The sequence below is a fragment of the Zootoca vivipara genome, chromosome 2 (assembly GCF_963506605.1).
Source record: "Zootoca vivipara chromosome 2, rZooViv1.1, whole genome shotgun sequence".
Classification (NCBI taxonomy): Eukaryota; Metazoa; Chordata; class Lepidosauria; order Squamata; family Lacertidae; genus Zootoca; species Zootoca vivipara.
This window is the reverse complement of record NC_083277.1, coordinates 90598569-90625646: the sequence shown is the minus strand read 5'-3', so window position 1 is coordinate 90625646 and position 27078 is coordinate 90598569. Positions and strand designations below refer to the sequence as shown.

The window sequence follows — 27078 nt, the reverse complement described above, 5'->3', positions numbered from 1 at the left end:
GAGAGAACAACTCCTTGTTACATGTATTTTTTGAGATGCCCATCCCCTTCAGTTCGTAACCTAATTCGATGAAACATTGCTTCAAACCAGCTTGCCATTTCCATCAAATAGGATTGGCACAGGTAGCATTCCATTTGACATCAAATGATGGCCAGGGAGAACATATTTTGCCACCTCTTGGAGATAGGATTGTCCTGCCTCACCTGTAGTGTGAAGTACTGTATGCTCCTTCTGTCAACTATCTCCCCCCCCCAAAAAAAAAACTCATTTCCAGAAGGCTGAGTGGACTAGTCCAAGAGGTTCATTCTACTTTTTAATAATAATAATAAATTTTTACTTATACCCCGCCCTCCCCAGTCAAAACCGGGCTCAGAGCGGCTCACACCAATAAAATTACAATAAAACATAAAAAGCAATTAATTAAAATACAGATTAAAATACAGTATTAAAATTTAAATGCAGCCTCATTTTAAGTAGTCCATAAATCCAAGCCATGAGGGAGGAAAACACAGGGGTCAGACTAAGTCCAGCCCAAAGGCCAGGCGGAACAGCTCTGTCTTGCAGGCCCTGCGGAAAGATGACAAATCCCGCAGGGCCCTGGTCTCCTGTGAAAGAGCGTTCCACCAAGTTGGGGCCAATACTGAAAAGGCCCTGGCCCTAGTAGAGTTTTTAGTTCTATTTCCCTTCTTGGTAAATGTTTATTCAAGAGTAAGGCAATAGAAGGATGATTAACACAGTTCTCTGTGTGTAAGAATGTGCATTCTCAGCTCTTCCTGACAGGGAATGCTCACTGCCACACTCCTTGATAGCTGTTGGCTCCACTTTCCACAACAATAATACTGCCAGCCTGTGTGTGAGGGGACAGTAGTCAGTGGTGGACAGGTGGCATTTCCTGCCCAACAACAATAATAGGAACCCTTAGAGAATGCAAAACTACATCCCCCTAGGACATAACATACAAGTCATACATGTTTGTTGTCTTTGTTGCTAGAGAAGAACAACCACGCTTGGGATCTGGTGAGGAAGACGGACTTATCCATGTACAGCGCCTTGGTCATTATGGCTGGGGACGGCTTGCTATATGAGGTAAGGGGGGCAAGTGGGATCCAGCTAACTATGGGCTCCCTTGCCTGTTGTGTCATAGCACCACAGTGCACCTCCCATCACCAAGGAGCAGATGCTGCCCAAGGTGGGCCCATGTTTAATGGTTGTAAAGGATTTCGCTACTTATTCCGATGGACCTTCTGGTCCACTGCAGTGCAAAGTGCCCGGGAGGGGACTGGAAGCGGGTGGGAACTGGCAAGGGTTGCAAATCCAGTCTTGGACAGTGAAAGTCTGCAGGTCACAGTTCTCCCACTGTCTTGCGGTTGTTGAAATGACCTCCTCCTGCTGCACAGTGGGAAACTGGTACGGGAACCCAATTCCATATTGACTCTGGTAAGTTTATGGCAGCACTGGCCAGAAAGGATTTAAATTGGAAGGAGGTTGTAAAGATAAATGAGGGAAGGCCTCGGATTTATTTTTGCAAATTTCATATGGGTAGCTTTTAAAATGTGGAAACTAATGCCTAACATCAGGCATCCCCAAACTTTGGCCCTCCAGATGTTTTTGACTACAATTCCCATCTTTCCAGACCACTGGTCCTGTTAGCTAGGGATCATGGGAGTTGTAGGCCAAAGCATCTGGAGGGCCGCAGTTTGGGGATGCCTGCCTAACATTGACTTCAATTCACATTAAATATTTGCGTGTCTCCCCTCCCCCACCAAAGTTTGCACCTTTGGTACTGGACCAGTTTGATTTGGATTCATGCTGCATGGCAGCAATCAAATGATAAAACCATAGTAAACTTGCAACCCTTTCCTTAAAAAGAGTTGTGGAAAATTTCTGTATGGTTGCAGGTTGTGCTGCACATGGCAAAATCTAGTAGTTTCTGCTTCAGAAACTGATAGAATACCCACTCCCCCCCTTTTCTTAAAGGGTCTCCCCAGTCTTCATGGCTTATGGAAAGATATTTGAGAACAATAAGCAATCTGCTAATGGCGAAGCGATCCGAAAGTTGCAATGTTCAATAGAAGTGCAGCTTAAATGCAGGTTCTGATGAAGAACTCTAAGATGCTTCTGTGTTCTTGTTTTGTGAATGTGGAGTGTATACTGTTTCCAGTGGCTGGTTCAATCCCAGCATTTGACTACAGGGTCATTCCATATCAAGAGATCCAACTTCTTTACTTTATAACACCCAATTTTCTTAATATTTTGTAGTTACACTTGTTGAATGATCAAAACTAAGTTGAGATATGTCAAATTTTGTTACATATGTATTTTGTTGCAATGTTCATGAAATGAAGTACAGTGGTACCTCAGTTTAAGTACACAATTGGTTCCGGAAATCTGTACTTAACCTGAAGCGAACTTTCCCATTGAAAGTAATGGAAAGTGGATTAATCCGTTCCAGACGGTCCGCAGAGTATTTAAACTGAAGAGTACTTAACCTGAAGCGAACTTTCCCATTGAAAGCAATGGAAAGTGGATTAATCCATTCCAGATGGGTCCGCAGAGTACTTAAACTGAAGAGTACTCAAACCGAGGTATGACTGTACTAATTCTTTCAAAGTGTGCGTTCTATAACACAACAAGCTATCACTCTGTTTTAGAACACATTTTTAAAATAAAAGCCTGGCTAGCTTTTCAGACACCTTTTAATTACATAACTTTCTAAAGAAATGCCTGAAGTAACTGATATAGTTTGAAGTCTTGTTTCTTCTATTATATTTTACTCCAAGAAGACCCATTTATCCTAAATAGAAGCCAATAAGGCAGACATGTATGTACAAAATATTTTCCCCCAGTGTGATCCCATGATGAAATATTGCAGGTAGATCTTAAAAATATGAAATATTATTAATCACTTTTTAAATTTTTTTTAAACTTTAATTTAAAATTTAAAGTAAGTCCATCTTGTGACATATCAGATTAAAGCCCATGAAGTTCTGAAGAGATTGGTGTTCTTGATTTTGACGTATCTCAATGCTGGGCTCAGCTTTTAAGTTTTTTGTGTAGTCTGACAAGGCCAAATTTGTCGTCTCTATATATATATATAATTTCAGGCCCTCATAACTCAAAAATGGGATGAGATAAAAAGCTAAATGTTTTTATTTAAATTTAGTTTTGAATGACCCTACAGTGAATTGAAAGTTTGACTATTTCAACTGGTAGAAATTAGAGCATTTTGTCATTGGAAGGCTTGGTCATACCTGACAAGAGTTTGGGGATAGCTTGATTGAACTCTCACCTGTAGCATATTCTTTATTAATGTCCTCTCATTTCAAAGACAGTAACTGTGAGATGTGCCTGGAACACACACTCCTCTAATAACACAATCCTGTGCATGTCCAAGCAGAATCGAGTCCCATTGAATTCAGTGGGATGTACTCTTAGAAAGGTGTGTTTAAACCAGCAAGTTTTGCGTGCAGATTTTCAGAGTTTGAATTGCAGCACCTCTGTGTACATAACCTAAGGCCCTGACCCCACCACCCCTAAGACTGGAGTTTTAAATGGACTGGCCACTTCTGTGCTGACCAAGCCAAGTCAGAGGTGGAAAAAACTCATTCACTTGTCCTTTCCCTTCAAGTAAGCCTTTTTGCTACCACGTGTACTTTTTGTAGGTGATAAATGGACTGATGGAACGCCCCGACTGGGAATCTGCTATCCAGAAGCCTCTTTGCATCCTCCCAGGGGGTTCTGGGAATGCCCTGGCTGCTTCTCTCAATCACTACACGAGGTAAGGCATCACCGGCGGTTGCATTCGTGCCAGCTCTGCATGTGTTTCCAGGGCCAGCCTTACCATCAGGCAGGGGGAGGTGGTTGTCTCAAGTGAATGCTGTGGGTCAAGGAGAAGCAGTGGCAAGGTGCTGGAGGAGGACAGGGTTGAGGTTGAGTGTGTCACATGGCTTGCCCTACACCTGCTCAACTAGCCTGGTGTTCTCAGGTGGAAGATTCCATTTCCTCTCCAATGCTGGGGTCAGATTCAGCTGCCAGTTTCACTGGCTTTGGCGCCAACAAATTGTGGAGTTCAGGAGTCTGCACCATCCAGCTTCAGGCAACAGAACGTATTGGGCTGGCCATGTATCCATAATTGCATGTGTGAAGTTTGGGTCCTGGGGCTGCTCCATCCTAGGAACCTCAGGTCTTGGGGTAAGTGAGGGTGCGTAAAACTACTTTACGCTCATCTGGCTTATGGCACATGCTGAACTGGGGGTGTGTAGGTGCCACTACCAACAATCCTATTTGTGCACACCTGGCTTTACAGTTGGCTAAAGTATGAAATTTTGTGTGTGTGTGTGTGTGTGTGTTGGCACCAGTACACGACAGATTTCTAGCTGCCAGCACAGTTATGTTGAGCTCCAAGCAATGTTGGCAGTTTCCAGAGGAACCTCTCCACTTTCTCTCTTAATGCTGAATTATCTTTCTTTTGTCAATCTAAAATTTATGATGTTTAAAAAAGCTCAGGAGCCCCAATTCAGTTCCCACGTTGGAGGAAAACATGAAAGGTGGGTCATAGGGGCAGCATGATTTCAAAGGCTACATAGGGTGAGAGCGAGCAAAGGGCATCTCCCACTCTCATCCAAAAAGCCAGTCCACATTCCATACTGAGTGCTCAGGGTTGTATATGAGCACCAAGTGGTTAAATAAAAACAGATCCTGCATGAAGGCTAAGTTGCGTGGTGCAATGGTAAGCTGCAAAGTTGCAGATATCCTTTTGTAGGCTTCTATTCTGCAAGCCAGAGAGAAAGGCAAGGAGACATTCAGAACACTGAATCTCTATGGGAACCCCCGCCCCGCCTAGTCTTCTGCTAATTCTGAGATTCTACCAGGCAGCTGGACCAAGATTGGTACCTGCCCCTGCCCTGTTTATTGCACATCTTTCTGCTTAGTGGGGCTGGCAAGGCAGCTGCACTTGACTTCCCTTGACAGCCAGTGGTGTCTTGTAATCTCCTACCACCGCTGTCAAGGGGGGGGGGGCAATGTGCATTCACAAAAGCTTAATTACAGGTCCTCAGCTCAGGTTTCGATCCACTCCCTGCAATCACAACCAGCATCCCCCAGCCCTGGCCTCTGCGGCCACCTTTCCCATCTGCTCTGTGACTAATCCTCATTTCTTAGTAGGCTTCATCTTGAGGGAGGGGGAGGGGCAATGAGGTGAGTCAAGGGTGTCGCTAATGGGCTACGTTTCTCTCCCTGTCCTGCTGGCTCAGCCACCTGGCTCCTGCACCCCAACTAATGCTGCTGTGTAATTCTCAGGGAAATAGGGCTTTGAGAGCATATCTGTGCCCAGTCCAAGAGAGCCATGCTTAGACCTTGCTCAGACACTGACACTGGGGTAACCAAGCTGGTGCCTTCAAGATGTTGCAAGAGACACTTAAGGCCCATCTTGCTCGCTCCTCTTAAAAGTTATGAAGGGTGAGCAAAGCCACACTACTGTATTTATCTTACTGCAGAGGCATCTACAGCCCCTTTGGGGATGATGGATTTTGAACAGTAACAACACTAAATGGCAGCAGGGGGAATTACAGGGTGTATAGCTCATCTGTAAAGCATGCGATTCTCATAGAAAATACCCTATGTTCAATTCCTGACCTCTCCAGGCAAGACTGGGGAAGGCTCCTACCTTGAAACCTTGCAGACCATCTATTGTCAATGCAGAAAATACGGAGCTAAACAGATCAAACCTCTGATACCCTCTGTATGGAAAACTAGTTTTCCTCTGCCACAAAAATGGCAACACTGACCTCTCCCTCCCTATTGGATTTCAGTAGATGGCTTGAATCAGAAGCCTGGAAGATGTTTAAGCACTTGATAATGGATATAAATGTTCAGCTATAAAACCTAGCACTGTAGGAACTCTTCTTTGGGGCATTCTTTTTTTACCCTTCCACCAATGTGGTTCCCAGAGCTGCATTCATGAAATTGTCCTTTTATACTGCAAGCCTGCCGGCAGGGGCTAAGAGGGGAAACCAGCAAACCCAGGCAGTAGTACTTAATGTTACGAAGTCCATATAATGAACAGCTTGAATGGAAATGCTTCAGGGTCAAGAACAGGTCAAGTGGAGCTAGTTTCTCCCACTGCTGCCTCTAGGTGTGTCTTTGCCCAAAGGAGCATCAGCTAATAAGCAATAATGGGGCACCCACAAATCCATATTTGCGGGGGGGGGGGGAAAGCACTTTTGATGATTCACGTTGGTGGGAAGAGTCTAGTGTCCTCTGGTCACTCTAGCTAGTCTCAGCTGATGAAATCTGACAGCTGCAATATGGCGCTGCTCCCTTGTCCATCTGCTTCCGCATCCCAGCCCCACCTTTTTTAACACAGCTACAAGGGGCTGTTGGGACAACGGGGCCCCCATAGAATGCTTATCATGAACAGAACCCTGATACTGCGTTTCCTGCATGATGACCTAGCTGAAGCGAAACTGCCACTGTACGGTTGACTCCCACACCAGAGGTCACTGTCTCTGGCCATTCCAGCACGGGAGGCAGCGGTGGCGGCATTGGGCATACGTGTATGATTGTACTGGTAACACGCAAGGACACCAAAGCAGGGGGCTTCCGGTTGACCACGCCATCTTGCTCAGACGGGGGTCCGCACAGCGGAGCGGACCTCGGCGCTTCAGAGGTGGAGGGAATCGTTCCAGCGAAGCGAAACCTCCTTAAAAGCCCCAAATCGAGCTTTTTGGGGACAGATTTTGCCTGGCGGCGCCAAAAGCGGGCTCTCTCCTCCCCGGATCGGCTTTGTTTAAGCCCCTGAGAGCGAGGAGGTGAACCGCGGCGGACAGGCTGACATTGCTGCTCTGAGAGTGCGAAGCTGCGAGTCTGGGAAGTGGAGGTGGCCAATTCTTCAAAGAACATTCAGCAAATGAATAGACTGTGAGTAATTTGGATTCTTTGGAATGTAAATTAAGGCAACAATTTGGACCTGGGAGAGAGGGGAAAAGAGGAAGCCACCCCCCCCCTACGGTAACATAAGAGACAGTAAACAGAAACCCGAAGCCGTAAACAGAAGATTTCAACTTAAAAGGATTCCTCAAAGGCATCAAAGAGAATCTCCCCTAAATGCAGGGTAAAAGGGGAGACTGTGGTTGTGATTGCCCTGCAGAAAGAAGTTAAGACTAAGAAAGACCTTTCTGTTCCTCGGGAGCCGGCAGCCCAGACAATCCAGTGAGTTGATCAGGATTTATAGTTAAATTCTATTTCTATCTTTATCTCTGGACTTTTTGGAAATTCTTTTTTGGTTTATATACTTTTGAAATGTGAGTTCGAACTTTATTTTTAAGAATGCAGCCAGCTTGTTAAAATGGAGTCGAGAAAATAGACTGTGATTATATTCCACCCCATGTGACAAGTTTTGACCTTGACAGGACTGAACTATGTCAACAAAAAGGTACCCGCCTGAGTTTCAGCGGACTGTTTTGACCTTAATGTGGGAAGCAAGAATAGAACTATGTCAAGAGGAGACACAACGGCAAGTGTTACAGCAACAATTCCAGATGATGATGGCAGAATATGATTTCTTAGAAGATGAAGCTTTTGAAACTGAAGAAGACGAATGTGAGAATGACAATGATGAGGACTGTGATGACTTAACACAAAATGAAGCCCATCACGAAAAAAATGATGATTTTACTCTACAAAAAGTTGGATGGAGTGCCTCCCCTTCGAGGGGGGCACGATTGGACTTACTGGAACTCCAGAATGACCACAGGGAAGAAGGAAAAATTAAGCAGAGAAGAGAAGAAGCTCAGGGGTCTGATATGGAGGCCTGGATGGCAAAAGACTGTAAACAGGGGGTGGGGTGAAGGGAAAGTGAAGTTGTGATTGTAAGGATGGGTTAATAGGACTATAACTGGACTGCTGACTATGGAACTTGCTGGATTGGTGGGGTGGAGCCAGTACTCGGGGGGGTGTAAGGTTAGTTTGGGAATAATTATAGGTTTAAAAAGTGAATTGATTCTGGAAAAAGGTGAAAATATGGAGGCCTATAGAGGGGTAAAAATTATGCACGGGAAGAAAAAATGGGAGTTTGATTTCTCAGTGATTGGACAATAGGCGAAAATGATAATAGTTAGTTTAAAAGTGGTACAAGATATAAAGGTGTATGTTATAAAATATGAACTATGAAACTGTTGAAGATGATAAATAAGGGAGGAAAACCGGGGAAGGGGGGAGGGTGGGGAAGCCCACAAAATATGGTTTAACAATTATGAATTTAACAATTATGATGAATTTTTTTTTGTCTTTTTTCCTTTTTGTCTTTTTTTTTCTTTTTTCTCTTTTTCTCTTTTTGTATTTTCTTTTTTTTTTGGTATGACAATAGATGGTTGGATGGATGAACTCCTGCGTACTGCCCTGGTTCACTGGAGCTCCCTGGTGGCAGGGGGGGGCTTCGGGGGCAGGGGAGGGGGAGGAGGACAGAAACTCAATCATAAAATGGACCACTTCTGACTGTTCACCTGCGTGGGATACTTCTGTGGCAGGGGAGGACCCATGGAGGGGGGTGGGAAGAAGGTGGAAAAGGTGTATATGTATGTACCATCTTTTGTAATTTGTAAAATCAATAAAAATTATGTTTTAAAAAAAAAAGGACACCAAAGCAGGAGTCTGAAAACTGCTTTGTCCCAGCCCCCACTCTGTGGAAGAGGAGGGTAAATTGGGAGACCTTTTGTGCAACCACTTATTTGACCATATTCGAGTTCCAACCCATTTCCGCACTACCCTTGGGCTGGTCCCTTCCCTGCCACTGTTTTCATGCGCTCCCTTTCTTTCTCCTGCTGCAGCAAGGGCCACTTCAACAAGGAGGAGCTGCTCATGAACTGCACTTACTTCCTCTGCAAAGGCCTGCACGCCCCCATGGACCTCATGTCCCTCCACACGGCTTCAGGCAAGCGACTCTTCTCCTTCCTGAGCTTCGGCTGGGGCTTCATCTCCGACGTGGACATTGCCAGCGAGAGGTACCGCAAGCTGGGAGGCGCCCGCTTCACTGTGGGCACGTTCCAACTCCTGACGACGCTCCAGGTCTACAAGGGCCGCCTCTCTTACCTGCCCTGCGACGACCTGAGCCCCAGCCCTGGATCTTCACCCTCTGAGGTGGGACACAGCTCCCCGTCGGCGCTGCGCTCTGAACAGTCCTCCTTCAGCAGCAAGAAGTCCCTGTACAGCTTCTTCCCGTCGGTCTCTTCGTGCGCCAGCAGCAATAACTGTGTGCTTGAGGACTCCTTGCTGGTACCCTTTGAGCAGCCCATTCCTGAGCACTGGACTGTAGCCCCAGAGGAGGAGTTTGTCTCCATCATTTGCATCCAACACTCCCACTTGGGAGCAGACCTCCTGCTGGCCCCCCAAGCCAAGCTGTACGATGATGCCATCCACCTCTTCTACGTCACGGCGGGGGTCTCCCGGCTTTCCATGGTCAAGTTTTTCATGGCCATGGATAAAGGGACGCATCTGGCTCTCAACAACCCCTATCTCCACTATGTGCCTGTCAAAGCTTTCCGGCTCGAGCCCCTGGTGCGCAAGGGCTCCATGACTGTGGATGGGGAAGTGCTGCCCTGCGAACCTGTGCAAGGTCAAATGCACAGGCGGCTTGCCCGCGTTATCAGTAGCACAGGGAGTTGAAGGGGCGGGGTGGGAGGATCCCCGATGCTGCACATCATCAACACTATCTCTGGCAGGGATAATTCTCAGGGGAAACTTGGCTTGCAGAGCAATTTTTTTGAAACTACATCACGAGTAATGGTGGAGCCTGTCCTCTGGTGAGCATAAGACTCTCACTCTTCCCTGCAGCTTCAATGTCTTCCTGCTCTGCACTGCCCAGAGGAGGAGGTGAAGCAGGTCTCCAAACCATAGCTGTGTTTTGCCTCTCCATCCAATATCAAACCTTTTCTGCACACCAACTGCGACTGAAGCAGAGAACCTGCTGTCGCCCCAATGCAGTGGCTACATGAATAAAAATGCCTCATTCCAACGGCACTTTGGGGACCACTTTTAATCCTCCTGTAATTTTTTTAAAAATAAACTCACTCTCTCTCACACACCCAAAGTTGTATGTAGCAGCAGATTATATTCTCAAGGAGAGGGGGAATAAAGATTTACCCTTTTTTCCAAAAGAAAAAAAGCACTATTCTTGAAAAATTAAGGTTAAAATGATGCTGCAGTAATCTTGATGCTAAGTTTTAGGTTGTTCTCTTGGAAAGGGAAGCACATCTTAACAAATCCTTTAGTCTTGCCTGCAAATGAGGGGTGGGTGGGTAGCACCGGACTAATGAGAGAGCTGCTAACTTTCTCCCATAGTGAGTACATTAACAAACCGACATGCTTGCCACTTTGCTAGCATACTATGGCAAAACTAGCACCTTAATTTGGACTAAACTGGCACCTCTGCTTTTCTCAAGGTATCCAGTATATCATCTTGCAGACACATGCTAGGATGGTAAAAAAGATGATTCCTGTCCATCTTTTCATTGTTATTCATTAGGTAAATGCAGACAAAATCAAAGTGGTCCATGAAGGTTCCTAACAGAAAAGGGTGATTTTTGTCAGAGGTACCCACACATGAAGGTGGAATCAACATTACTATACTTGCACACCAACCTAATGGTGGAAGATTCAGATAATGTACAAGGATTCTTTATTTTAGAAAGTCAAGATTAATAGTACAACTGCTTTTAAAGCTGGTGTTCTCTCTCTCTCTCTCTCTCTCTCTCACACACACACACACACACACACTCCTACCCAAAAAAGGAGACAGAAGAATTTATTGTTGGCTTTCGACTTGTTGTCCTAGTGCTAGCTGGGGCAATGGGAGTTACGAGTCCAACATCAGCTGGTGGGCCACAGGTTAACTATGTTTGCTAAAAAGCAAGCACCAATACAGATCTCATGATGCAGCAGCCATACCTTAGGTAAAGAAATAAGAGGAGGAAGTAGTCGGATGGGCAGTGATCCTGATTTCATAATAGTAGCAGGAAGTTGGCCCACATGGCCTTTGAGATCCCTTCGAGCTCTATGATGCTGTGAAATCACATTTGAGTTTATGGAGAATGTGTTTACATTAGTACATTACCATATTTATTGTTTTTATCCTACTATTAGCTTTGATTGTACAGTGGTACCTTGGTTTATGAACTTAATAGGTTCTGGAAGTCCATTCTTAAACCAAAGCGTTCTTAAGCCAAGGTGTGCTTTCTCATAGCAGTGGGGGACTCAATTTACAAATGGAACACACTCAACAGGAAGCGAAACATGTTCTGCTTCCAAGGCAAAGTTCACAAACCAAAACACCTACTTCCGGGTTTGCAGCGTTCTTAATCAAAGTTGTTCATAAACCAGCTTAGTTCTTAAACCAAGGTAAAGGGACCCCTGACCATTAGGTCCAGTCGTGACCGACTCTGGGGTTGCGGTGCTCATCTCGCATTATTGGCCGAGGGAGCTGGTGTACAGCTTCCAGGTCATGTGGCCAGCATGACTAAGCCGCTTCTGGCGAACCAGAGCAGCACACGGAAACACCGTTTACCTTCCCGCTGTAGCTGTAGCGGTCCCTATTTATCTACTTGCACTTTGACGTGCTTTCGAACTGCTAGGTTGGCAGGAGCTGGGACCGAGCAACGGGAGCTCACCCCGTTGCAGGGATTCGAACCGCCCACCTTCTGATCAGCAAGCCCTAGGCTCTGTGGTTTAACCCACAGCGCCACCTGCGTCCCATAAACCAAGGTACCACTGTAATAAAGAGACATTAAGCCTTATACATACGTAATGGAATTTAAACCAAGGTTTTATAGATAAAGCTGTATGCTGTAGTGCATACACTAAGCTCTTAAACAGTTTGTTACAACTGAAGCCACTGTATGGTTCTTGTGGCAAGAGCCACAAATGGACCTCAACATTTTAACAAACCAGTCTGAATGCCTGGATTTTTCAGCAAAGGCAATGGCTTGGTCTCCCACCCTGCCTTATATTTAAACTACTGGAGATTCTGCCTTATGGTTATGGGGCCCAGGGTCTGGAGGCCTCTGCAACACATATTGAAAGGTGGGGGAGAAGAGACACTCTTTCTTACCCGTATCGCTTCTATAAAAACCCTTGAAAAACCAGAGTCAAACTGGGATTGTTTTGTTAAAAAAAATCAGTTAAGACTGCAGCAGTTCAGATTTGAAATCAATGATGACTAGCTAGTTCAATTTACATGGAAAAAGTAAACATGATGCATAGCACAGTGCTGAATGGCATGTTTACTGGAGCAAAGGAACTGGCTTATTTTTTTCTTTTCTGGAACGCCTAGTTCTTTCACTCCAGATAACAAATTCATATGTTTGTGTCTGACCTGTATAACCACAGGAGTCATGTGGTTTGAAGGCTCCTCTATACCTTGATTGCACTATCTGCCTCCTGAGTCGTATTCCTGGAAGAGAACAGAAACTAGATGATCAGAAAATGTGTAAAGAAAGAAAGAAAACCCTTCCAGATATTAGTTTTACATGGTCATGAATCACTCCGGCTAGGGTCAGCGAGTACCACCACAGATTTTTAGTCAACTGATATTTAATAATGCTGTTGACATTTGATGACCTTCCCAAATAACTTTTTACTTTCTGCTCCAATGTGGGCCAGGGAGGCAGAGCGAGGACACAACAGGACTTAATGTGTATTGACATTCCTCCCCACCAACTGGGCAACGTAAGATTCCAGTTGCTATGGTTGAAGAGCTGAGGTGTGTGCCTGGGTTTTCAGAAAGGAGACCTATGAGAAGTTCAGACTAAGTCATTGTCACCATTCTTAAATGTACGTACACACAGATGTTGCTAACAATTTTCATGTTTTCTTTGGTAAAGCCCACCGCTGAGGGTTGCTGGTAGAACACACTTCCAGTTACATGAGTGCACAGGTGGATGTGTCATTAGTGTGCAAAGTAACACCGAAACTCACAGAAGGCTGTCAGTACAGTCACTGCCTGAGTCACTACACATGATTTTGAGGGCTTCCTCAAAAATAATCAAGGAACATAATACTGAAACACATATCTCAATAGGACAAGCAAGAATTGGACACAAAATACGCTTAAAAGATCTCAAAGGGAAGGATTCCAGGGAAACTTTGCCAGTGGGGGACACAGAGAGTGACTCATAAGCTATAGGACTGGTCCCCCTTCCCTAGACGACATATAATAGATGGACTGGCAAAGAAGCTTCCTCCTTTCCCAGCCTCTTCAGGAATGCCTACCGCACGGGTGTCAAACACAAGGCCCGCGGGCCAAATCCGGCCCGCCAGACCTCGTCATGTGGCCCGCCGAGCGCCCCAGCCAGCGGGACCCTTTCTTCCTCTCCCTCGTTCTTATTCTTTCTTTCCCTCTCCTTCCTTCCTTCTTTATCTCTGTCTTCTCTCCCTCTTTCTTTTTCTTTCCTTCTTTATTCCTTCTTTCCTACTCTTCTTTCTCTCACCTCTTTCCTTCCTCTCTGCCTCCTGCTCCCTCTTTTCTTTCTTTCTTCCTTCCTTCCTTCCTTCCGTCCTTCCCATCTTTCTTCCTCTCCCTCATTCTTATTCTTTCTTTCCCTCTACTTCCTTCCTTCTTTCTCCCTTTCCGTCTTCTCTCCCTCTTTCTTTTTCTTTCCTTCTTTATTCCCTTCCTTATTTCCTACTCTTCTTTCTCTCCCCTTTTTCCTTCCTTCCTCTCTCCCTCCCACTCCCTCTTTTCTTCCTTCCTTCCTTCCTTCCTTCCTTCCTTCCTTCCTTCCTTCCTTCCTTCCTTCCTTCCTCCCTCCCTCCCTCCCTCCCTCCCTCCCCTCCCTCTCCTCAGAAACATAGGATGCTGCTTTATACTTCTGGCCCTTAAACCCTGGAACCAGGAGAGCAGCTCCAGTGAGTCAACCTCAGCCAGTCCCTTTGGTGGCTCACTGGCAGAACATCTGTCCTGCATGCAGAAGGACCCCAGCATCTCCAGGTACTAGTAGCTCTGCAAAGGTCCTGCATGAAACCCTAGTGAGCCTCCACCACCCAGTGCAGTTACGAAAAATCATTTTTCAATAAATTGTACAGTAATTGTACATTTGAATATCTACTTGCCATTATTCTGACTATGTTTCTGCTTTCAGAGATAGTTATTACTTACATTATTACAAAAAACAGTAATAATTGAATGCAGTGACAATAATTTATGATAATAAAGAGTGGACACATAGTCCTACAGATACAACCGGCCCTTTGAGGGTGACCAAACTGCTGATGCGGCCCCCGATGAATTTGAGTTTGACACCCCTGGCCTACCGGTACATCCCTCTTAGTTGCGAATGAGAATTCTGGTTATATACAAATCTCGCCAGATGAACAGAGACACAGCAAGCACAACCAAACCTATTCACAGCGGCAGAACATAATGGCAAGCCACTTTCTCTCCTTTATTACTACATCTTAGTTAGCCAAACAAAGTTTGCAAGTAAAAAAAGATTAATCACACAATACTTTATACATATATTGTAAGCAACCAAGCATTCACAGCGGCAAAAGTAACACACCTCTAAGCATTGCCCCAATATGACAGCTCCATCAGTTTTAAATACTGTACAGAAAGGCTAGAAATTCTTTTCCTTTTTTTGTAATATTTCTTTTCCCTCCCTCCCCCAGCACTTAAAACAGATAAGATTTTAAATTTATACATCACAATCATGTAGCCCATCTCAAGACTAACAATGTGCCTCATGCTTTGGCTTCTTGGGGTGTTTTAAGCATTTGCCTCTTGGAAATTTCTCTTCACTCTTTTATTACGTACATACACCAAAAAGAGGTTATAGCTGCATGGTGTGTGCTCACCAGCAACTGCATAACCTAGAGCTTCACATTATTCAAAAGCTTATAGAAAAAGAAACTGTAAACTTCTGTGCATGCCTCTGGTGGGGCCTGACAGCAAGGATAAGGGACAGTGCTTGATGGATGCAAAAGATGGCAGCAGATCCCGAGGAGGAAAGAGTAAGCAAGATCTTCCCATGATACAGCTTCACACAAAGCTCTCAGTTGCACTTTGAAAAAAAGGGAGTCCCATTGAAGCTCAGCTCTCTGTAGTCCATAGCACCATTTGCCTCCTCTTCTGTGTGGCTCCTCCCACTTTGCTCCCCTACTCAAAATGGAAGAGTAGCCACTTCTCAAAACAGGGTGGGCAGCTAGGTGACTGGTGGATTGGGAAAGCTTGCTTGTTTTCTTTAGTGTGTCATCACAATAAAATACGTGGCTTGTTCCTCTCTCTCTCTTGGGGAGAAGAGGCGCCACGACCACATCTGCATGAGGAATGTGATGACACACAGAAACACAGACAGATCCCCCCCCCTCACTGTCTGCCCTTTCACACAATTAACAGAGTGTCTGGCAATGCAAGCAAAAAAGAAAAAGAAAAAAGGAGAAATCCTTTCTTGTCCCTGTCCTCAAAGGGTACTAATGTCAACTTATTTCTTTTGCTGCTCTTTTACCAGCATGGCCACAAAAGATCGCATACTGCAGCCTCCCAACTGGAGAACCGCTACCTCTCAAATCTTAATCTGCAACACTAGAACAACTAACTAATATCCGAGTAAACACAAGATTTGTGTCACCCTGTTCAGCCTCTTCAACTAGATTATTTGAGTGGGAGGGTGAAAGAGGAGCACCCAGGTCATGATCAGAGGAAGGGAAATACAAGGGTTGACTGTGACGCCGTGCAAAGATGTGGGTACACTGAACAAGGAACAGAATGCAACCTCATCTAGGATGCAAAAATATGAATGTATCACCGTCATGATCCGTACCAGATACAGGGTTGGGCCTGCTGCAACTCCTGCTCTGTGACAGGACCACCGGGTGATGCCACAGCCAGCAGGGAGGTAGCGGTGGTGGTTGCACACAGCCTAGGATCAGGGGATAGGAAACAACAGCGACTCACAATAAAGGCTGCAATTATAACTTAAGGATGCTGGACTAGGGACACCCATTGTCTATATTAGCGTGGAGGCTTGTTGCTATAAGGTTGGTATAAGTCCATGTAGATACAATGTCGGGCAGAGCTGCCACTTTGCAAAACACCTAAGTGAAAGGCGAAATTGGAAAATGTGGGCTGCACCATGCAATTAATTGTTCCAGCGCCATCCTGAGGTACCTTGGTGTACAGAGTTGAGTTGGTAGCAGAGTGTTCATGTGTCCAGGGGAGCAGCAGGCTACGCTATATGCACTATTCCCCCTCAAGGCAAAGTGGAAAGAGATATGCTGCTCAGAAGAAATTGTGCATTTTAAATAAGACAGCAGGTAATCCTCAGAAAGCCAGAGAGGAGGTTCTGAGTGTGGACCACATCAAGGACATCTCACCTAGCTCACTTAGCTTCTGTCTCAAAGTGGCCCATACAGTCAGGAAAAAACAAACACCTTATATTCACCACTTTGTGGCTCTCTTGTAGCAGAAGTCCAAGCCTACACCAATTTCTGGGGAATTTATCTCCTCGGCTCACAGCAGCAAACCAAATCAAGAAAGCACTCGGGACTGGCACAGAGCTGAAAATGTGGGCTACTCAGGGCTTTCTAACTGACCGGCTTCAGTGACATTTTATGTCTGAAGGTAGAGAGGAGCACTGCATCTTCCTCACAAGAGATAAAAACAAGGTTCTCCCCAGGCTTAAATCAAAAGCGTTCTCAACCATCAAGATCACCCATAGCACCCAAGAGGATCACCCAGGAAAGAGGGAGTGCCTTTGCACCAATAGGAGTTGAGAAGATCCAACGCCAGCTTCGCACAAGGTCTGGCATGGAAAAGTCACAGCTCCTATTCTCTCAGGATCAACCTGGAAACAGGAGCATGGTGTGTGGGTGTGTGCATGTGTGTGTCGCTGTGCAGAGTTGCTCAACCATCCTGTGCACCTGGAATGTGGGTGGGGGGAGAAGAGAGAGAGCCTAAAATGAGTTATGGAAGCTTCTGCTTTCTCTATAACAAACCAAGCCGAGGAGGAATGGGTGCAGTGGGAGTCTTATTTATTGTTAACAACTGTTGCTAGCTGCTTCCTCCAGGCTTCCCCTTCTTTTCTGTGCGTCTGTCTGCCCCTAACCTGATGTTTCATTTGTCTTCTGTCCACTCTGGGATGTTGGCCTCTACTAAGGCAGCCCGGTACTGCTGCAAGACTCCACGGATGCTCTTTATAAACCCCTTGGACAGTGGGAAGAGGGGGAAGCCGATGTCAGGGTAGCCGCTCCTCTCCGGAAGAAAGCTCCTGTAGCTCTTTCTCCTTTTCTTTGGTTTCACACTAGGTTGAGCAGCAGAGTCTTGGGCAGCTTTACTCTCCTCTGTTGGGTCTCTGGCAAAGTGCATTGCCCTGGCCTGGCCCATGCTCTCAGAGTCCGAATATTGATGGGCGTCACTGGCAGCAAGCGTCGACATCGCGCAACCAGAGTCTTCCAACTCCTCCTTGCCGTCAGGCAACTGGCTAACTGCGGCGGCAGCCCCTAACTCTAGCTCTCCCAGAGGCCCCATGCCATCTAGAGGGCTCTCCGCCAAAACGCCACAGGCTGAATGCACGAAGGAAGGCTCTCCCAGGCCGGCGTGGTCATGACTCCTTTCCACCAACTCGTTGGTTTCCACCCAGGACTCAATGCGGTGGACCAGGCGCCAACCGTTGCAGCAGAAGTGCTCAAAGATCTCCTGCTCAAAGACTTCCACCGGCTTGCGCAGCAGCTGCATCATCGACTGAACGACCCGGATCAGAGCCATCTCGTTGTAGCAGCGGCTGTTTTCGTAGCCCTCTTGCAAACCGCGGTCACTGTCAAAGCCAGCCTCATTGTAATAAGGCTCGTTGACTAGGATAAGCCCTGATGTGAGAAAATGGAAGGGGAGGAAGAAGAGGGAGCAGGGAGAATAAAGAATTTAAAAGGTTGCAATGATGTGGGAAATGTACATGGCTGCCTTAGAGCAAACTATGGGACACGGCTGGAAAAGGGGGAAAAGGCAAGGAATTAAATGTACCAGGAAGATGAAAGCACTATGTATTTAGAATTTAAGGGGGAGGAGGTGGAAGTAACCTCAGTTTCAAAAAACCCAAAGTAAAACCCTATTTATTCAGGTTCTGAAGCCCAACAATTACTCCAAATTTAAGGTGGTTTTAACACTCATTTTTTAAACACCCATTTCAGAATTCTAACCTGGAATTACTAGGCTCGTTATGTAATGAAGCTGAAACCTCCACCATGCAAAGTTTTGATGAAAATTAAAGCACAATTCTACAGGGTGACAGCACTTTTGGAAAGTTTTAAGAAAAAAACACCTCGATGGGGTTTGGATGCCTTAATTACTGCCAGTAGACAAACTGTTCTAACTGAAAGTGTTCCTAGCTTCTTGAGAAAATGGTTATAGTCCAGGCACGCCAATTATGTTAAATTACATTAGGGGACAAATCGCCCAACAATTTCTCATGAGAAGAATGCACTTCTTAATGTCTTCTACCTGCATGAGGCCTATTGTCCCCTGAAGTGTACATCCTACACACAAAGCTACTCGTGCAGGCGCTCCAACCTGCCCCTGGACATGCCAGGTTGGGTGGTGAATCATATGCAACTGTGGCCCTTCCCTTGGAGCAAGTAGATTGCGGAATGCCGACCTGCAGAGAGCAACAGTGATGCAAAATCCACCTATGCAAAAATAAACACTGCGTGGGCTGGCTTGGTTGCTTATTGGCTTTTAACGGCCAGCCAAGCTCAAGGAGTTAGTTGCAACTCCTTCTGTGAGCTGGCAGCTGTCTAGGTGGTGGTTGTGGTTTTCCTTTCAGGACATGAAATAGAAAGTAAATGCGTATGGGCGCCCACAATTATAGGGTAATGAAATTCGCCTACAGCTAGTTGCAGAAGAAATAGGTTATTCTACCTATTTTCTCATATTCCCCTGCTGAAGGATACTCCTGGCCCCCACTTTTCTCTCCTGCTCCAACACTGGAATTTACCTTGGATTGAGATGAGTACTTGGAGAAGGCTGGATTTACTGGTCCACCTCTCTGTGCCCTGGAAAAAAAGCCAATGTATTTAGTGTTATTTATTTTAAAGCTTTACACGAGAACAATGAGTTCAATATCATGTGGATGGGCTGGGCATTCTATGTAATTATGGGTGTAACATCTGCATTATGTTAGAGGCAGCCTCCAGGACCTGTGCTGATGCTCAGCACTGCGGTGACGCCACAATTACTCCAAGAGTGCCGCCTTCTAAGTTACGTGGTAAGGGTTGTCCATAGCATTGCTGGGTCCTGGTGGCCAGAGACTGCACTGCTCCACTAGCCCAAAGATCACTGCACTGAAGAACAGGGCTGCTACGTGAGCTGCACATTGCAAGCCAAATGAAGGCCGATGCAGCTGCAGAATTGGACACAGCCAAGAGACGGCGCTGTCGCGACAACGTATATAAGATCTGGTGGAGTGATTGTGTTTTGAGCCACAACAGATTTCAGTAGTGAGGTTCCACTTATATATCATGTTAGCTTTTAAATACAGTGGAACCTCGGTTTATGAACACCTCGGTTTACGAATTTTCGGTTTATGAATGCCACGGACCCATCTGGAACGGATTAATCCACTTTCCATTACTTTCAATGGGAAAGTTCGCTTCAGTTTATGAACGCTTCAGTTTAAGTACTCCATGGACCGTCTGGAACAGATTAATCCACTTTCCATTACTTTCAATGGGAAAGTTCGCTTCAGTTTATGAACAGACTTCCGGAACCAATTGTGTTCATAAACCGAGGTACCACTGTATTGAGGTCAGCTGGGAAAGAGCTCCGAAGCGTGTCGTGAAGGAAGGAAGCCTTTTCTGACGAAAGCTTCTTGTGTCATTTTGCTACGTGCCGCTCCGCTTCCCTCATAAACTTAGGAGCACTTCTCTGAGCCGTGGCTGTGGCCAGCTGGGATAATGGAAGCCCTTCCAGCAGAAAGCTATGGAGCCCATAACTAAACCAATGGTTTAACACTCGCAAGCTACAGATAAGGGGTGCATATATACTTTTGAGATATGTGCATGGGCAGCGAACTGTAGAGTAGAATCTTCAATTCTAGCACAGCACCCTAACCTTGTCTTTTGAGAGGAGGAGGAGATGAAGAAGAAGAAGAAGAAGAAGAAGAAGAAGAAGAAGAAGAAGAAGAAGAAGAAGAAGAAGAAGAAGAAGAAGAAGAAGAGCAATCTGAGGCTATTTATACAATGGTACTTGGAGGAGCCAGACCAACATCAATACAGAAGTAGTTTGAAGTTGTATTACCTTGCCTATCCATGTCCCCAAAAGGCTTACGCAGACTTTTCCATTGTCATACAAGTTGGGGTTCAGTCTCCCACTACACTGGGAGAGGTAACGGAAGAGAGGGGGGACAGCCGGGTAGATGTTGGGAAGCTGGATGTCAAATAAAAAGAGGCCATCCTCATATGGTGTGCGCGTAGGTCCTTTGACGAGTGCCGAAAAGAGATCCTGTGAAGAGATCACAAGCCAAAGCATAATTCCATGAAGAAAAATCATCGGGGAGCCTCTGCAGTGTTAACTAGGAAAATAGCTACATTGCATTACAGTGGTGCCTCGCAAGGCGAAATTAATTCGTGCCGTGAGTCGCTTCGTCTAGCGATAATTTCGTCTTGCGAAGCGCGCGTTGCCGCGGCAAAAAACAAAACAAAAACCGCCGATAAACTTTGTATTGCGAAGCGTGGCCACTGAAAACTTTGTCTTGCAAGTCACCATAACCATCGCAATACGCTTTCGTCTAGCAAGTTTTTTGTCGTGCGAGGCATTCGTCTTGCGAGGTACCACTGTACATGGGCTGCATGCCAGATAACAGCACTGTGTTGGTAAAGCTATTGAACTTCACCCCCTGCTCCCCCACTTGTTCCATTTATGAAAATATCACAGCAAAAGTACTTAACTTAACCCAGCGCCTAGAATTTAGTTCCTGTTGAGTCAGCAAAACAGTTATTTTACTTGCTGCTGTAACAGAATGCAACATTGAAAGCATTTATTTGCTATTGCGGTGGCCAAAGAGAATGTCAGATTTCTGTTGGTGTGATAGATAGCCACTGTAAGTAACGAAATGTGTTATTTCAATCAGTTTTGCGGGTGCTTAAGGAAGTTTTCTGGAATATATTGTCGTTTTTCTGCTCTTTATTCTTTTTTATGGCATTCAGTTATGTTTGAATGAATGCAAAGTTTGTACACTGTACTCTATGCAAAAGGGCGAGATGAACACACAGGACACAATAATGGGATTATTCACAACTGCTGTATAAGCTGAGGAAGTCAGAAGCAGAGATGCTAGTGACCAATGGCTGCAGGAGGAAAATGAAACCCCTTTCTATCTGCCTGAAGACTGGCCGAGGTATTCACAAATGAACAATATGGTTCCTTCAACTAAGACGCGTCTTAGATGATAAGAGTCGTTTTTTGGATCCTGGCTTGTGTTTCAATGGTGACAGCTCTAACAAGGATGGGGAGTACCAAAACACTCTTGGTGGAGTGCCAAAGACACACTGGGTTGCGTGAACTTACCATTCTGTCTTCAAAGGTTTTGACCATGATACCATCTGGCAACGAGGTTGCTAGCAGGGCCATTTCTTTCCTCACTGTGCTGAAAAACTTCTTGGCTTCTGGAGGCTGGAATTCCATTTTCTTAAAGGCATGGCTATCTAATGGGGCAATGAAAAAGCCAAGACAGTGGGTTAAAAGAACCTCCCACTGCACAGAACCATGTAATTATCCCTAAGGAGATTATGTTGCTTTCGCCTAATACTGGTCAGAGGTTGCTTAAAATATGATGCTAGTTAGTGAAGGAGAAAGATATGGCTCTTATATTCTACCCTTCTATTCATGGTCAAAAAAGCTAGCAGGTGTTTCCTTCACCCCTTTCCTCCCAGGCCGAATAAAAAGCTCAGCCATGAAAACACCTCTCAGAGACAAAGAAGAATAATCCCTGTCCAAGATACAATGTAAAAAGTCAGGACTACCAGAGGGAAACTAAATTTTACTCAATATATAATTATTCATGAAAAACAGCAATGATAAAATACAATGCATATTTGTAAAATGCAGGTAACTGCAGTGTAACAGTCTAATACAAACACCTACAGCGCTGAGGGCCTTCTGGCGGTTCCCTCACTGCGAGAAGTGAGGTTACAGGGAACCAGGCAGAGGGCCTTCTCAGTAGTGGCGCCCTCCCTGTGGAACACCCCCCCCCCCATCAGATGTCAAGGAAATAAACAACTATCAGAATTTTAGAAGAGATCTGAAAGCAGCCCTGTTTGGGGAAGTTTTTAATGTTTGGTGTTTTATCGTGTTTTTAATATTCTGATGGGAGCCGCCCAGAGTGGCTGGGGAAACCCAGTCAGATGGGCGGGGTATAAATAATAATAATAATAATAATAGTCAGGGGACCTTCCTATAGGGAACCTCCCCCCATCCTGCTGACCAGCACTTCGCCCAGTGAGAGCAGCAGCAGTGGGTCAGGTGGGGGGAATGAGGAAGTTAGCGGGATGGGGGAGTCAAGGCTCAGTGATGTGGGAGAGCCCTTGCGCCACCTTGACCAACAGGTAGAGAGGAACACGCAGCCCCTTCCGGCGCCCAAATTAAGGCGCACCACCAAACGTAAGGCCGGGAGGAAGCGTTTCGGGGTGCCCAAGCTCTTATTCTGGCCACGCAATTGGAAACGTCCACTCCCGGATTCTGCGAGTGACTAGAAGGTAATGTTTTCTGCTATCTCTGCACTGTAAATACTATGCACAATAAACCTTTAAAGACAAGTACGGACTTGGGCGTCCTTACTTGAGAGTAGCCACAACAACACCCTTACAATTATTATTATTACTGATGCTGCTGCTACTACTACTACAACTGCCAACAATGGGATAAAATGGCTTCTAAGTACAGTAACAAAATGCAATGTATTTTGAAAGTGTTGTTGTTTATTTGCAACAGGCCATTAAGTGCAAGAGACCGAATGCCAGTTGACGCACATGCTGATGTACAGACACAAATTCTACAAAGTTTACCTTTATCCCACCTTTAAATACAGGCTTCTATAGAATGAAAGAGGGATGCTGCTGCTTTATTGTCCAGCATTGCCTTCCCTGAAACACGGTTGCCTGCCACTCACCTGGGGCACACTCCAGTACAGAGAAGACTTCCCCCTTGGCACTGGTGAATGTAACGCCAGGCTTGCCTCCATTCTGCTGGCAAAGCACGGGAGTCTCGCTAGGCCACTCTGACGTCACTGGGGTCTGCGTCTGCGCCTCTCTCTCTTCCTTCTTTTCTGCCTCTGCCATGGCCTCCATCTTTTCTTCTTCCACAATTGCTACGTTGTCCAGGGTCTTCTTCAGATTCTCCTGCAGCTTCTTGATATCATCCAGGAACTTCTTCTCGCGGGTAGGCTTCTCGGGTTCGACCGTTGGAGAAGTCGGGTAGCCCGTCAACAGCTGCTCAACGGTCATGTTCTTCAGGCTCTCCAAGATCTTGATGGCCTCCTTCAACTCTCGGAAGCTCTTTGGGGTCCCTTCCTTGCCTGATTTATCAGCTGTCAAGTCGGCAACTGCCATTGCCACAGCACCTTGAACTTGCTCCTCTACCTTTTTCACCTCTTCCACAGGTGGCTCCTCGGGCTCAGCTTCCTCTGCTTTGGAGTGGTCATCTTCCATGAGGCCGTTGTCTGTCTCCCAGCTGTCACTCTCATCTTCCCACTCATCTGAGGAGGCGCCACTCGTGCTGCCATCTATGGAATCAAGGTCTGTTTCTTCATCCATCTCGGATTCTATGTTATACAAATGCTAGAAGCCAGAGAGAGAGAGAGAGAGAGAGAGAGAGAGAGAGAGAAATCCATTAATTAAGAAAAGGGTTGTCATCCCACCAGCAAAAGGGGACGAGCTACAGAAGCATATCTTCACTCTAAGGACTCATCAGAAGCAGACGCTGGGGGAGAAATTAGTTTGGTTTGCATTTTAATGCGAGTCTACCTGATGCTCACTTCCTAAAATAACACACGGACCAAAACACAGCTATCCTACACTTTCTTAATGTTGTGGTGCACTTCTCCAACCAAAAATAAATACCGGTAAATAAAAAGAGGACAAAGTCTATATTAGGGAAAGTGTGTGCAAAATACTTATATTAGTGAAAATAATGTACAAAAATGCTTTCTATTATAAGGGAAACCCCAAAACACAGCGCCAGATTCAACTAACCGGAAGCATGAGCAAGGACTCCTGCCACCGCAATGGGGCTTCCCCCTCCCACAATTCGGCTCTATGGAGAAGTTGGGAGAATCCCCAGAGAAGTGCTCAGGGGGAGAAGAGGGGAAATTGACGGAACAATCTGCTTAGTGCTCTGTGGAAACCTCCCTCATATATTAGGCAAAAACCATGCACTGTATAATTTTCATGCGGACGTCAAAAAAATTGCATGCATACTGATGTGGAAATGAGGAGAACTGAATTTGAGATTGAAAGAAAAAAACAAAATGGACAGATTTGCCCATCACTAGGCAAACTCCCACTGGACTGACTTTCAGGTGGATCCTACATGCCTCGACTGCAGATCTTATGCAATACCTGTCTACAGGATTCTGAATCAGCACTTTACCCTCAAAAAGTAGGGCAGCCTGGGTTAACTGGAGCAGTTTATAAAAAGGCTACAGTGAGCTTGAAGATCTGCAGCAAACTAGAGAGCAGCATGCATTAACTCTGCTAGACGGAAGATCCCAGGATACTGAACTCCTCTTAACAAGTCTATTTACTCCATGCTGCCATTTATCACATTTCTCCCTTGCCGTCTTTGATAAGCTGCTTGATGTTTTTGTCAGAACAGGACCGAACCCTCCAGTTTCAAAGTGACAACCTGTGAACTACGCGGAAATGCGTATCGCTTTCCTCCTACACAGAGCTGTTCATATGATCCGAATAATCCCCAAGCTGCCGCACTCCACAGCGCTCTGTTTCCACGGTGTGCCCCTTCTGATCTCTGTTGTGTATATTAGGGATGTGACTTTTCAGAATACGGCCCTCTTGTCCTCCACCACCCAGCCCAATTTTCTTTCTGCTCAAATTGCAAGGGGATTTAACAAAGGTGTCTTGGAGGTTGCACGAGATGTACAGATACCCTTCCGCATATGGGCTTCGGTACACCTTTTCACAGATCCCTGCCATGATGGAGGGGAAAGATAGATAGATAGATAGATAGATAGATAGATAGATAGATAGATAGATAGAAGCATTGGTAGCTGCAGAAGTAGTTTCCTGGGGAACCTCCGTTTGCTGTACAGCTTAATCTACAACCACAAATCAAATTAACAGGTTTTTTTTTATATAAACGGTATAAACTTTTATTATAGGTTGGGTGCAGAACTGTACAGAGACAGTTGTCCTTTGTGGAAGTGTACGCCAGACCTGTGATCTGATCACATGTGACAGGAGTGGGAAGGGAGACAGCAGAGGGCTTTGTATCCCACTTCCATAGTTCAGGCACTGGACCATTCTGCTGCAATTAAAGGAGAACTGCTGGTTCAGAAAAAGAAAGCCTCGAATGCCAAGCATTTATGCACATGAACAGGCTTCTGCGGCAAAAGCAAACCACTGTGGGTGCTGGCTATAGCAAAGATGCAGCCGCTATCTGGAAATGAAGAGACCAGGCATGAGCTAAAAAGCTTTCAGTACTGTGGTCTCCTCTAACGTTGCTTTGGGACAAATTTAGCTGTAATGCGTCTCCCAGGGGATCTTTTTCACCTAGAAACACCAGCTTATGCAAGGATGTTACACACACTCTGATCATCAGTGTTCTAGAAGCAGGAAAACTGGAAATGGGGGCAGGGAGCATGACTGCTGCACTGCAGATGCTCAAGCTAGTGAAATCCCTGGGGGAGTCAACAGTGTGCCCTCCAGATAAATGTTGGACTCAAACTCCCATAATCCTGGGCCATTGGTCATGCTGGCTGAGGATGATGGGAGATGGAGTCTAACGGCACCTGAAAGTTGCCATGTTGCCTGCCCCTTAAGCTTATTCCCAAACCATTCTATTTCATCTGCTCCTCCTCCCTTTCTTTAACTCAACTAAGGGTATTATTTTACAATCGTCCATGCATGTGGAGACATGCTAGGGCAGTGCTTTTCCATGAATCCCGGGCTTCCTTGAAAGCTCACCAGGAGTTCTGTCAATGAGATCCACTGTGTACAAGTGTTTATAACATAGCTATCAGAAAAGCTTTGAGGGCATGAACTGAATGCACCCTACAATGTGTGACAATGTAGGCCAACAGCCCTAACCAGGACCCTGCTTCAACTGTGTGCATACCCTAGGCACCTCCTCGCAAAGAATCTTCTGCAATATGTAGAGGTTCCTTGACATGCAAGTAAATAGGAAAAATTAGAAAGCTGTTGAACTAGAGCAAAGGTTCCTCCTTTGGGGTTTATTTTGGAGAAATGTGCCTCCCTGCACTTCATATTGCTCTCTATGCAAACGTTGAGAGGGTTACATGCGTGCTACGCCTACTTTAACTCAGCAATTACCTTCAGGAGAATCAGTGGCGCAGATGCCATAGTTGAGGTTTTATTTTATACCTTCCATCCCATCACGGTGGCTCCACAGAGCCCTCAAAGCAGCTAATCACAGGAGAAAATGAAAACGACGGCTTGGGTCCAAATAGCCCTCTGCACACCACCCAAACAGGTCCTGCAAAGCTGCAGGAGTTGCTTCTGGAAGGACACAAAAGGGTCTGCACACCCAGTAACGTGAGAGCGGGGAAGCCCTATGGCATGAGTAGAACTCTGCTCGCAATTCCTTGGATCCACTTAAAATCGGGAGTGGGAGCATCTCCAGAAGTTGGTGAACTCCAAATCCCATCAGGCACAGCCAGTATGACCACTCATCTTCAGGAGCAATGGGAGCTGTGGTCCATCACCATTTGGATGGCCACATGCTCCTCTTCCCTGACTTAAGTTAAAAGCCAGCAGAGAGAGTACAAGCCAGCAGCATCAGAAAGCCCAAAACTCCATCTAGCAGTTCTGCTGCAACCTAAAGTTCCAAATAACTTGTTAATCTACAGG

General features: G+C 45.7%; 2 protein-coding genes across 3 annotated transcripts in view; one reads left to right on the top strand and one right to left on the bottom strand.

Moving 5' to 3' along the window:
* SPHK1 (sphingosine kinase 1) overlaps window positions 1-10479 on the top strand; it is a 37493-nt gene extending 27014 nt beyond the window's left edge. The window contains exons 3-5 of the mRNA XM_035104544.2: window positions 992-1086; window positions 3663-3778; window positions 8826-10479. Coding sequence (XP_034960435.2) covers window positions 992-1086; window positions 3663-3778; window positions 8826-9660 — 1046 coding nt within the window. The 3' untranslated portion in view covers window positions 9661-10479. The remainder of the gene's footprint in view (window positions 1-991; window positions 1087-3662; window positions 3779-8825) is intronic.
* A 3908-nt stretch (window positions 10480-14387) lies between these two features.
* Window positions 14388-27078, bottom strand: part of UBE2O (ubiquitin conjugating enzyme E2 O) — a 56061-nt gene continuing 43370 nt past the window's right edge. For both annotated transcript variants that reach the window (XM_035104545.2, XM_035104546.2), the window contains 5 exons: window positions 23145-23811; window positions 21545-21681; window positions 20276-20479; window positions 18975-19032; window positions 14388-17850 (listed from right to left, as the gene is read on the bottom strand). In XM_035104545.2, coding sequence (XP_034960436.1) covers window positions 17102-17850; window positions 18975-19032; window positions 20276-20479; window positions 21545-21681; window positions 23145-23811 — 1815 coding nt within the window. In that variant the 3' untranslated portion in view covers window positions 14388-17101. The remainder of the gene's footprint in view (window positions 17851-18974; window positions 19033-20275; window positions 20480-21544; window positions 21682-23144; window positions 23812-27078) is intronic.